The following is a 13,546-nucleotide window of genomic DNA, read 5'->3' on the forward strand; positions in this document are numbered from 1 at the left end:
GAAATTTTTCCAAGTTGATATATGGCCAAGAATCCGCTGTAGAGCGCCCCAACGACAGCTGCGTAAAAAAAAGTTGTTGAACGGTACCCACGATTCTGGATCTCCAGTTCATCCTAAAAAAAAAAAAAAAATCCTCTTAATCTGTGGATGTGTGGCTATCGTGTGAACTAGAACCAAATAAAAATATTGAAATTTCAATTTTTGCCAACGTTTTGAAAAAAAGTTTCATTTTTCGGTATATTTTTTGACACTTTAAATTTAAAAATAAAAAAAACTATATAACATATGTTAATTATTCTAGTTCTGACAAAAACTAGGCGTATACAGGAAATGTGTGCAAAATTTCAGCGAAATCGGTTGAAAACTTTTTGAGATATCATGGGTACCGTTTTGAAAAATACTGTTTTGAGAAAAACGCGTTTAAAAGTTTGAGAACGTATTATACGAAAATAACTTTACTTACGATTATTCGGCAATGCCTGGACCATATAATACACCTTCCTCTTTCTCCTGGAAATCACGGAGAAATCATTTCGATTTTTTTGACCCGACAAAGTAGACGACCCCCTTAAGTAATTTATAATTGCATTTATACTCATCGTCTTTCGTAGGAACGTTTCCTGCTTCGTAATAGCGGCACGACGATCACATCTGAGTCGGAACCATTATGGTGGGTACCTATCACTTATACGAGCGAGAAGCAATTAAACTTCAATAACACTCGACCTACGAAATGGATGAAAGCGGAACGCTCGGTCATCCTTAACGATTTGGATGTAAGCCCGTCTCAGTGGGTACTTTTCAACGTACAAGAAACTGGTAATTATGTTCTGATAAAAATATTCATAAAAAAGAACTATATTTCTCTGAGATAAAAATAAAAAATACTTTCATAATGCGTAATTTATTATCTCTATAGTTTCTTTCGACAACATTAATTGTTAAATAATTTTGATTAACTTCATTAATGTTTCTGTAAACTTTTTCTAGATCTATTATAGAAATATATTGAATAAATGTCTTAGAAGGTGATCGATTTATTTGTTATATTTTGATATATTATGAGAATATAAATACAACGTTAAATGATATAAATTGTGTTTCCGTAACAGGGTACTATAGGGTAAACTATGACAGAGCAAACTGGCAGATGATAATCAAACAATTAAATGAGCAAAATTTCAAAGATATCTCGACGATTAATCGAGCGCAATTGATCGACGACGCTCTTAACTTGGCTAAAGCTGGAAAGCTCGACTATACTATCGCTTTCGATGTCACGTCTTACTTGGCCCACGAAATCGAGTATTTGCCTTGGAAAGCAGCTTTCAATGCCATGGATTATCTCAACGATATGTTAATCAAGACCCAAGGTTACGACAAATTCAGAGTACGTATAAGTACCGCTGATAGATATTTGTAAGAAATATCAATAAGTACTTTACAATTAGATGTTTAATATCAATGATATTAGCATGGAATATATAATAATATATGATACTTTATTATTTTAATCTTTAATATTCTTTAGTTGTACATATTGAAACTGCTCGATAATGTATACAAGCAAGTCGGTTTCATTGACAAAGTGGGAGATCCTCAGCTGACAGTTTTCACCCGAATTGACGTTTTAAATTGGGCGTGCAACTTCGACCATGAGAATTGCGTTACGAACGCCGTGCAACAATTCAAGAATTGGCGTAACACTCCTAACCCAGACGTCAACAATCCGTAAGTGGGAATATCATATCATATCATATTATATCATTTAAGATGAGATTATTCATTGATACATTGTTGCGTTCTTTGATGAATAGGATGACCGCAGTGATCAGGTCGCATGATTCATGTTGCCGGTGTTAGACATATTAATCGCTGTGTTCTAAATTCTTTGTTACTTTTAAAGAATAATTAATAAAATTGTTTACTTGTATTTTCTTAACTAATAAAAAAAACTTGCGTTCTAGAATTTCGCCGAATTTGAAGAGCGTGGTTTATTGCACGGCCATTCGAGTGGGTGGACAAAGCGAATGGGAATTTGCTTGGCAGCGATACCGAGGAACCAACGTAGGATCGGAGAAGGATCTGCTCTTGCAGGCATTAGCCTGCACAAGAGAGATATGGCTGTTAAATCGATTTTTAGATTGGGCCATTACGGAAAATTCGGGAATCAGGAAGCAAGATGCCACCCGAGTTTTCGGATCGGTCGCCAACAATATTGTCGGACAACCACTCACGTTTGATTACTTTAGAAATAAATGGGCGCATCTCAGGGAATAGTAAGCTGTCAATCCTTTATTCTTATATTCTTATGTTTGTATATCTTATATTCGTATGCTTCTATCATAGAAAGCTTCCTTAGGAAACATCATTAATTATAGAAACATTAATTAATCTTGTGTAGTTAGAAAGCAGATTGCAGATTTTTATTATCATGATTTTAATTACTATAGATCTTTGTCGTAGAATTATATTTTACTGTGAAAATTTGATATAACATAAATCTTTTATTATTTCCAGTTTTGGAACGTCGCTATCAACTGTCAATAACATCGTAAAGTCAGCAACAAGAGGAATGAGTACAAGATACGAATTGAAAGACGTAAGTTGAGAAGTAATAGTATAAATATATTTTTGAGATAATTTAAAACAAACTTAAAAATAAAACATTTAAATAGAAAACATTACCCAAATGTTAAGTTCTTCTCGGCAAATTTGATAAATAAATAAAAATATGTAATCAATTTCCACAAAAATCTCGTTACTCTTTCAAAAGATAATTCTGCAACATATTTACTTTTCATGTTACTTTTTTAGCTGGTAGAGTTTGCAAAGGAACATCTGGACGAACTTGGTACAGCAACGCGAACCATACAGCAAGCGGTAGAGCGTGCGGAATCCAACATACGATGGATTGACAACAATCATGCGACGATTCGTGATTGGTTACAGAGGAACACCGCGTAATTGTCGATACTGATAGAAAATTATTCGGCTCTCCCTTGCGGTGAATCGCGAGTGCAACATACATAATTGCTTGCGATTTTTGGGCCGAATTCATCATAGTGTCAAAGTGACGCGCGAAAATTGGTGTACACTATAAATGGGGCACGAGGTATGAAATTGCAAATAGTCTACTGTTGAATCGTACAAGACTATTATGTGTTTTTGTATGTATTTGTAAATATATGGCCCCCCAGCATTAATGCGATATTTATAATGCAGAGTGGAATGACGCTCACTGTATTTCATGTTCACATTCCTGATTATGCCGCTAGATTATGGAGATATATTTCAAATGTGGGGAAAGTGATAATATTATTAATCTCTTTACAATAGATTTCGCGAGTCACAATTGCTGCGCATATTACGCTGTCTGAAGAATTTTATCGTCAATCCACCGGATACCAAAGGGGCAGGAAAAAAGATTTGTGTTCAAAGTAACATTGAATATTATGAGTAGTAGCGGATTTGTTGCAACATTTTCTCAGTTCTAAGGTTCTACATTTCCTTCACTAAATATTGCTGGAAATCAATTTGTAACAGTACCATTATAGATAATTGTATATTAGATCAAAATAATTAGTAAGTAATAATTGATACAAATACTCGTGTATAATATTAATCGCGTTTTCAGCAGCTATTATAAAACATTGAATTTAATTACATGTTGAAAATAACTAAATATTTTTAATCGCTCATCAATAAAGACAATAAAGAAATTTATATGTATAATATAGCAAATATATTATACATATGTTAAAAATTTTTTGCTTAAAAATCAAATATTGTCTATGTCATAAGTCAATGCTTTATATGTACTTAGAATACTCAAAGAATCTTCTATTCTTAATACATAAATATCCACTATACGTATAACCAATTGCTAACTATTATGCGATAAAATTTAATTATTCATTAAAGATTTCCTGCTACTATGTGATGGTCTGTATTTTATAACAGCAGAAACCTGACAAATACAATACCGCTTTATTTTGAAAATATTGATATATGTCATATAGATATAAAATAAAATCTTATTAATTTTTTTACAAACTTTGTTGTATATTTATTTCATTCTCTATTATAACGAAGAAACAAATATTTATTTTTTTATTATTAACTTGCGAACTTTGAAACTTTTCAAGTAAACTTTTTAACCTAAGAAGGAAAAATGATCTTCTAATTACACCAGTGTATGCAGCTATAATAAAACCAGTATAGCTATTTAGTTTTGTTATTGTTAATACAAAGCAGTTTGTCAACGTTCGTATTATCGACCTACTTTATGGTAAGTATTTTGTATTATGTAAGTAAGTACTAATACATGTATGTATATATATATATATATATATATATTAAATATATAGCTTAAATAGCATATATATATATATATATATATCATCTATCTATCTATTTATATATGTATATATAATCGAATGTTCCGACTGACTCATCAACGCCCAGTCCAAACCCTTAAAACTAAAAACATGAAATTTGGAGAGTATATTCCTTCCATGACGTAAGCACCCACTAAGACGGGATTTTTAGAAATTCGACTCCTAACGGGGTGAAAAGGGGTAAAATGTGTGTTACCGTAGCGAAGCACGGGTATCAAGCTAGTATATATATATATAATAGCTTTAATAGCCATTTTGAAACATTTAAATTTATATTGCACTAATCATTGCACAAAATAAATTATTTTATCCATGCACATATATCCACTTATTTACTTAAATTAATTTTGTCCTACCGGTCTTAATCTATTTGTCATCGGACAAATCTGAGCTTAGAAAACTTCCAACAGTTGCAAAATAAACGTTCTGCTGACGTGGCCATTGAAAGAACATTTATACGTGTGTTCCGTTTTGAAGAACTTCCTGAACTGGTGCACATCAGTGATACAATTAGGTTAGAGTGAGACAGGTATATTTTGTTTCACTTTAACTTATTGCACGAATTTGCCCCAGTTCAAGAATTTCTTCGAAAAAGAATAGACGTCATAGATGGTATATGCATAAAGCTTCTAGAACATTCTCACGCATGTCTCAAAGACGTCATAAACACGTTCAAAAGACGTGAAAAGTAGGAATTTTAAATATATGTCTTTATCTAAAATGTCTTAATCATTAAAACAAAACATTTTTATAATAGTTTTTTAAACGTTATTTTATCGGAAAAGAAACGTTCCATCGAACGTTTTTTGAATGGACTTTTTTACTCATGAGAGAAACGTTTCTAGAAATCGGTTATAAAACGTTTCGGAAAAACACTTATAAAACATTTCTGAAACGTATATGTGCTACCTGGGTATAGAGGAAACCGGGGTTAATAGATCAGTTTTTTAATTTGTGATTTTTAATAAAATACATAAAAGAAATATCATTGTTGCGTTTACACGTTACGGTAAGACATAGGCTATTAAATTAAATTTTTAAAGTAACTTAAGGGGATCCTGCAGTGACAGGCGAACTTCCTCGATGTCGATAATGTCAACCTTTCTAATTTTGTTTTCCCTATATCTGTCTTTGTCTAACGAAATGACATCTGTCCTTGTTTGATTGCTCGCCATCTCTCGCAAGATTCGGCAACTACTGTTGCTGCTCTTCTTGTCATTCTGCATCCGTATTTGCATTACTAAAATAATTTTTCGATGGATCTTTTTTTGTACGCATTGAATCTTACTTCTACTTGCACGATATTATTCCTACATGTTTTCCCAAGGGCAGATGATAAACATTATGTATGTATAAACTGCAGCATTTTTGTTTTAAGCAAATATTGTCGTCAGGTGACAGCTGTATGTGCCCAAATAAGTAATATTTTTAATTTTTGGGGGTTTTTGATATAAAATCGCGTTTGTTACCCTAGATTTTTGTGCGGACTTTAATTCTGTAAAAGATTTTTGCAATTCTATAAAGCCAATTAAAAGATCCATCGAAAAACGATAATGTCGGTAAATCATACGGCTGCAGGATCCCCTTAATTTGATAATAATTAAAATAATGGAATATTTTTCTTATACCTTCCACACGGGGTTATACCTCCCATAGTCGGGGTTGGTTGACTATTATATTCATATACGAGAGTGCATACTTATAAACATATAAATATACCTATGCAACAAAGTGCATATATTTGTGATATTTTAAAAAACTTTGAAATGGCAACATTTATAAGAAATTACAAATGTAAGATTTATTATAAGACTATACATTTATATAATACATGTATTTATATGTACTATATGTATTCATTTTTACATAAAGATTTTTATTATTGACAAAAAACAGAGAGAAGGTTTTATTTAATAAGTTTATTTGAGATAAATGGATAGACTCACATGTTAATGGATAGACTGATTCGAGTCACCCAATAAGAATATACAATTTCCATTTTACAGTTAATAATAATAAAAAATGGAAAATTTACAAATGCGTAACGTTTCTTTACGAAATACAATATACAAGTCGATAGAGAGTAAAATAAAATTATAGATACTTTTATAAAATAACCGATTTAATAATATCTTTATATATATAATTCTTATAGTTAACACTAAACAAACTCTGAAAAAATCATAAAATTACGAAAAAAATATCTCGTAATAATTTTAAAATATTTTGATTCAGCGAACAAAGAATTACGAGAATTTTTTCAGTTCTATTTAATCATGAATATTAAAAATAACTCAGAGTTTTTAGAATTCTAATGTCATCAAGAAAATGTAGCAGAAATGTAGCAAAAATGTTTGCTTAACCTTTAAAAACATGCTACGAAGAAACAAGCAAAAAAACTTGAATAAAATTAGACAAGATAATATGAGTTATATATAATATATTCAAATGAAATAATAATAATACAAAATAAATCATAAAATAATTATGAATAAAATGTAATGCTTTAATTCAAAATTTTTTTATTAAAAATAAGTTTTATATATTTAGCATTACGTAATAAAATAATAAAAAATAATGTTTATAGATTATTTCTTTATTCTTTAGATTTAATCTTTTGATCTTATCAATTTTCAAGTAATTTTCTAGCTTATTTCAGAATAACGCTGCAAGAATTGTTCCGTTGTATCAAAACATTGGGATTTAAATCATTTTTGCTTAGAAAAATTGTGTCATAATCAACTGTCGTTTCAAGAAAATGTAGATTAATTTTATATTTTAAAATCATGATTTTTTGTCTTTGATTGCTGAAGCATTTCTTGAAGAATATTAAAAATTTTATTAATTATATCAAAAATGCGTCAAGAAACTTATAAAATATTATAATCCGACACAATATCTTCGTCACAAAATCAGGAAGACATACATCTAAAAATAATTATGTTGGAACATTAAAATAATTATGTGACACTCAAGCATGCTGCAAAAAGTTTAGACATTTTTGCAACTAGTTTGAGTGTATATAATTAGAATTATTCGCATAATCGAACATTATTTTTAGATTTGTATAAATCTTTAAGTACTTTAGCAAGACAATTCCTTGTATTACGTAAACTTCTGTTTACATATAAAAACATATAAGAAACTAGTTTAAGAATAGAGAGACCATCAATCCCACATATAAATTTTGCTCGCTAAATTGAAATATCCTTCATACTCGATCGTGTCCTTCGTGATATCGTTAACAAACTGCCCGCCTGCTCCGTAATTGGAAAAACTGTGGAATTGATGATGCCTCTTCGGCAGAGGCTGAAAATCATATAAATATTTTATAATGTTTTTACAGAAATTGAAATTTAGATTGTAATCACGGTCATGATTAACGTTTAAGTAAATGAGTAAAGTTAGAATTTATTAATTTAATTTACTTTAATTTTTTTAAATAGTTTTTAATTTAATAATTACAAGTGCTTATTTTTTTACATAAGCAGGATAGATACAATTACACGAATTAATAAATAAGAAATTGAGATTTATAATTAATAATAGTTTTTGCTGGTAAACCAAGACAGTAATTTGAAGATAAATGGTCACTGTTATCCACTTGCACATCATACCATAATAAATTACTTACAGAACCGTAACGCAGTTCTTCGGACAAAATTTCCAGGTCTGTGTTAATAATTGTACCAACAGCTATTAGATCTGATTCAAGTTCTATGTCGTGACATTGAAACGATCTAGCGAGATCGATAAATGATGGCACCCGCGACGGATATTGTTCCGCCATAACGTTTTGTGCCACTCGTCCATTCCTCATCCTAAGAACGCCACCTAAGGCTGCAAGACCAAACATAGAAGATAATACAAACATTTTTTATCTATTTTTTAAATTAATTATAACTAGATTAGAATGCTTATTACCAATAGGACGACCCTCGTCATAGAAGCGTGTGAAAAGAATGTTTTGCATTATTGATATAATATCTAAATCGGATATGCGACCCTTGGCGAGCACTCTGAGAACATTGCCCTGCCTGCCCTCGCTGACAAAGAAATTGCCCATGAAGGAGCACATCATTTGGTTGGGTTCAGTTAACATTTCTATCCTTCTCTGTCCGTTACTTGAGTCTGCGAAGATGATGCGGCTCGCATTCGTGATATTAGGTGCTTTATACATCGCGTTCATAATGAGCTACAACAGTATAGTCAGGCTTATAAAAAATAAACATAAAGAGATAAGAGTAAAGCAAGTACAAACAAATTATAATTATACTAATTATGCTATACTATCATAGAATTAAAACAACGATAGAAGACAAAAACAATAAATCAATTAATTTAATACCTACGCAGTTTATCGCACAATTTAATTACTGTCTCTCTTTAGTCTGCCAATACAATAGTATTTTAAAAATTATATTATTATACTTTTGCACATAAAAGTATTTATAATACATACATGTCCGTTATAAGGCATGTATGGCTGCGCAGCGTAACCAGATCCGATGATGAAAGAATCGTAGCAGGTTGATGATAACATTTCCTTAATATTCCATTTTGCGATATCAATACGCGGGGTCGGAATAAAGGACGCATAATCACCGACTTGTATTATGGATGGATTGCCGTTTAAACCTGTAAAATTTTAAGGAAATTCGACTTCTTAGTGAAATATTACAAATGTTCCTTAGATTTCTTACCTGTTCCGGCAAGATTGAATGGTTCTCTGGCTAGACAGGGGCAGGCACTTATATCGACATTTACCTCTCGGAAAGCGAGACTCATTCCATTTTGCAGAACTGTTACATCACATTACATAGTGATAGAGGCAACAAATATTATACGTCTAAATTAAATTATGAACATTATATACATACTTGTTGCGATTTCCGAAAGTGTAGTAAACGGCAAGTCTATCGTTTCTAAAGGAATATTTGCAGTTGAAGCATCGCCGTTTCTTAATAAATTCTCCATAATTCTCAATTTGAATTTAAAAGCACAGCTATTAATAACTATAGAAAGCACATACAACAATTAAGAAACTGTTAAGTTATAAGAGTATTTTTAAAAGAGTATTTATACATATATATATATATATATATATATATATATATAAAAGACTGTGTTTGATTATATTAATGATACTATTTAGAATAATATGATATCAGAAAAGTGATAGCTATTATCTTCTGTAATAAGCATTAACGTATTCAACTGTGTAATGAACTGTTAATATTAATGCACATAATTAAATTAATATTAAAATGTATACGCATCTCTTTTTCACAAAATCTGTGAAAGTTATATTTCACGAATTAAATAAAACGATATTAAATAAAATATTTATTACGTAACAACCTGTATTTTTACAATATCACATTTCATGTAAATTCCACAGAGACCATGTCTATAATCGCGTTTTGTTGTTTATTTTTAAGGTAATCTCTTGATATGATACATTATATATGTAATTTTCTATTTGAATTAGTATGTTGATAACGTACAAAAATATAAGGTACGTGCAGTACATATTATAATGATAGTACGAACAATTTATCACTTAATTTTTATAATACTTTAAAAGCTATTTTGATTATGTATGTACATTAATGTCGAAAGTGAAACAAACATAAGACATACATTTAAACGTTATTTAAACCTTACTAAATCTAATATATTATATGTATATGTGTATATATATACCTAACACAAAGTTTGTATCTTACTCAGTGTATAATATGTCGTGAAAATTTGTATAATTGCAGACTATTTAATTTCTTATTTCACCATCACAGCTAGCACGTCTATTGTTTCATAGTCAGCACGAATATGACAAATGGTAAAGGGCACTTTGTCAAAAGCGCTGTTTCTTCGCAAACAGAAAGCGACAGCATAGATAATAAGAGACCATAGCGGTCATAAGTCAATAAGAAATAAATATAATTTTAACAAAAAACAGCTTAACAGCGCTAACAGTTTAAAAGTTTAAAAGTTAACGGATATTTAATATAAATATATAATAATATTAATAATATATCTTTAATATAAAAAATTGATTTGCATGAGTCAATAAAAAATTTCTTTTGTTCGTAGTTTAGAATCTAATACGATATTATGAAAACCTTACTAAATTTAAAATGTTTTATTATTAGTCCATCCAAGATTGTGTTTATTTTAAAATTATTTTCAACACTGTTGAATGCTGTTGGAAATAGTTGGAGTACTTGCGCGCGTTCACTTGCATCATATAAATCTCCAACAAATTGTATTATCGCACAGAATATATTGTGTGACGTAATAAAAGATAAGAAATAGTTATATTACTTCTTTGAGTTTTCTAACCTAATACTGATATTAAGAAATATAAATTTAGTAAATTGGATAATTAAATAATTAATTGGATAATTAAATAATAATACAGGATATATGAGGAAAAAGTATCGGACCAATAAAATATCTCGAAAATAATGAATTTTAGAAAAAAATACTTCAGATAAAAGTCGTAAGGTTTAAAAAAACGCATTTAATGGCAATATTAGTTTTACCATAAGTGTTTTTTGTTGTATTATCTTTTTCTACTAATTAATTTAAACAACTTTTGTCGGAAAAATTTTTTTATCCTCCTAATATACTTTTTGAGATATTCCAGGAAAACTTGGTTACTTTTTCAATATTTAGCTTACGATATCTCGATAATTGTCGCAGGGAAAAGTAAAGGACTTTTTAACTTGATTTGGTCTCAAAAATATGCTGTTGCAATAAGCGTTGCAAAATGTGGTAAAGGACTTTTTGACTTGATTTGATCTCAAGAATATGCTGTTGCAATAGTACTCCACCTTTTTAAAATTTTTGTGTATACATGAAAGTTCCAATGTCTTAAGAATATTGGACAGCTAAATAACTCGAATTATCAGTATATCAGTATATCAGTATATCGAATTATCAGTATATGTTTAAATAGTTCTTGAAATAGATATTAAAAACACTTCACACTTTCTACCGAAATTGTAAGAATATTTAGCATGTTCATCGATAATATAAATATCAATGTACTAGGTAGTTGTCTCGTGAATCGCAATTAACAAGAAAAATTTGAAAATTTTACTATATTTAATAAATGTGGTATCTACACGTCTGTACAACTTAAAAGTAATTGACCGTCCCGGCATATAAAAATCTTGTATTTTGAATTTTAATAATTAGAACAAACAACAAGAGAGGGACAAAAAACGGATTGTAATAGGACACTTTAATAAGAATATTAGTAAAAAAATCAAGATTATTGATGGTTTAGATTTAAAAATACAATAATAAGTAGACCTCGATTTTCACAATTGTTCGACGTAAAGAAATGACTGCCGTGACTGGACAAGAAAAATAAAAGAATAGTCTTTTATTCTGTGTGTGGGAGGACAAAACTATGCAAAAGTTTTCAGCCTGTAACCGTAGGTAATCGGATATTTTGACATTGATTTAAAGTATAAAATTTTGGATTGTATTGTCGCGAGACAACTACCTTAAAGTGTCTACTATCTACATTCGAAAAGTGAAGAAATAAAGACAAATTTTACAAAGAGATGGGCAAATGTTTCTAATTATGTGTTTATATAATTAGAGATGGGCAAGCGTTTTTAATTAAATGTTTATATAAATATTGGTATACACATTTTATATATATAGGGGAGACCGGGGCACCATGGGGGTACCATGGGTCATTGACTGTTTAGAGTAATCCAGAATGTTTAGGTAGATTCAACTAGTATCATGTGACAGTTATTTCGTTGCCCATACTTCGTATCTAGGTGGCTGGTCATCAAAGTCCGTAGTCTCGAGACGCATGTGACATAAATGGTTTTCGTGATGCGTAAATAACTTTTTAACCATTTAGAAATGTTTTAATATTGTTTTTGTAGTAAAATATACACGTACTAAAAATTAGGTGTAACTTTCTAGCATCTTTTGTCATTTTACTACATTACAGATAATCACGTATCATTTATTTTTTTTATTACGTTTTACCGTTTTCTATATTAAGTGCATTTGGGGCACCATGGGACATTCAATGCTGCGGCACTTTTTTTTGGAGAAAAACTAACTTCTGACATGTTTTCTTTAATCAAAAATAACATATATCATCAACCTATCATCAACCTGTCTATCTATTATCAAGCTTGGTGGCGTGTGTGACCCATGGTGCCCCGGGTATGGGGCATCTTAGGTCATTTCTCAAAAATGTGCTTTAATTTTTTTCTCAAAAACGAATCAATATTTGCCAAATACGCTAAATAAATTTTAAAATATACATAGTGCTTTAATTATTTAAAAAAATGAGACAAAAAATCTTATATTTAAAAGTACTTTTCAGAATTTGAAATTTTGTGGCTCATGGTGCTCCGGTCTCCCCTATATGATATAATAGAGATTAGATAAACCAAAAAGATAGCGTTATATGTATTCATAAAGGTTGCTAAGATAATCGTATAGCGCTAAACAAAAATAAATCTATGTTTACTCATGATTCATGAGTCATGAATATAAATATGCGAGTGCATAATGTCGTATACATGTACGCAACAAACTGCATATGTTTGCGATACTTTGAAAACTTTAGAATGGTAAAAACACATATAGCGAGATTTATTCGACAATTGTAAACGTCAGATTTATTATACAGGGTGTCCCATTTTAACTTGGACAGCAAAATATCTCAAAAACTAAGCTCCACATACAAAAATGTTTCAGACAAAAGTTGTATGGTTTCAAGGGGGACATAAGATGGTACCATTGGTTTGACCTTGGATGGTCGTTTAAAGCTCACATAAACGACACCTTTAATTTCTTAAATGGAAACCCCTATTTTTCAATGCATATTCTTGTAGCTAATCTCGAGAGCTTTTCAAAACACTATAATAAAGTATTTTTTCGTTAAGAACTTTTGGAATTATGAGGCTTGAAAGTTCTAGTATTTTGACATAAATTACAAAATATCTTGTAAAACATTAAGTTTTCGGTAATGTTACCTTAATACTTTTATGCACAGAATAATGAGACGAATCAATTGGTATGAAAAAAAGACATAGTTGCTTTTAAGAAAAAGTATGCAGATGCGTGTTGCAAATTACATATTTTTTCTTAAAGGAACT

General features: G+C 30.1%; 2 protein-coding genes across 5 annotated transcripts in view; one reads left to right on the forward strand and one right to left on the reverse strand.

Moving 5' to 3' along the window:
- Positions 1-4,056, forward strand: part of Superdeath (Suppressor of ER stress-induced death) — a 46,920-nt gene extending 42,864 nt beyond the window's left edge. For 3 of the 4 annotated variants that reach the window (XM_071721947.1, XM_071721949.1, XM_071721948.1), the window contains exons 10-15: positions 612-819; positions 1,113-1,390; positions 1,532-1,731; positions 1,968-2,279; positions 2,521-2,602; positions 2,818-4,056. In XM_071721947.1, coding sequence (XP_071578048.1) covers positions 612-819; positions 1,113-1,390; positions 1,532-1,731; positions 1,968-2,279; positions 2,521-2,602; positions 2,818-2,967 — 1,230 coding nt within the window. In that variant the 3' untranslated portion in view covers positions 2,968-4,056. The remainder of the gene's footprint in view (positions 1-611; positions 820-1,112; positions 1,391-1,531; positions 1,732-1,967; positions 2,280-2,520; positions 2,603-2,817) is intronic. The other variant, XR_011721039.1, reaches the window with a different exon arrangement.
- A 3,480-nt stretch (positions 4,057-7,536) lies between these two features.
- LOC139782872 (ester hydrolase C11orf54 homolog) lies at positions 7,537-9,377 on the reverse strand. Its single transcript, XM_071721944.1, has 6 exons — positions 9,281-9,377; positions 9,104-9,202; positions 8,863-9,038; positions 8,325-8,595; positions 8,035-8,240; positions 7,537-7,790 (listed from the first exon to the last, which is right to left on the reverse strand). The coding sequence occupies exons 1-6, from the start codon at positions 9,375-9,377 to the stop codon at positions 7,569-7,571; spliced, it is 1,071 nt and encodes a 356-aa protein (XP_071578045.1). The 3' UTR covers positions 7,537-7,568.
- Positions 9,378-13,546: the final 4,169 nt, after the last annotated feature.

The sequence above is a fragment of the Temnothorax nylanderi genome, unplaced genomic scaffold (genome assembly GCF_030848795.1).
Source record: "Temnothorax nylanderi isolate EJ_2023f unplaced genomic scaffold, tnyl_v1.0 TNYL_tig0447_pilon, whole genome shotgun sequence".
In the NCBI taxonomy this organism is placed as follows: Eukaryota; Metazoa; Arthropoda; class Insecta; order Hymenoptera; family Formicidae; genus Temnothorax; species Temnothorax nylanderi.

Bases quoted from the DNA above. Each gene is read 5' to 3' on its own strand.
- LOC139782872 (XM_071721944.1), bottom strand. From the start codon at position 9,377: ATGGAGAATTTATTAAGAAACGGCGATGCTTCAACTGCAAATATTCCT. The intron at 8,241-8,324 runs GTAATAAGCATT...TTGGTCTTGCAG, and splicing joins TGACGAGGGTCGTCCTATTG to CCTTAGGTGGCGTTCTTAGG. The intron at 7,791-8,034 runs GTAAGTAATTTA...TTACTCATTTAC, and splicing joins AAGAACTGCGTTACGGTTCT to TTAAACGTTAATCATGACCG.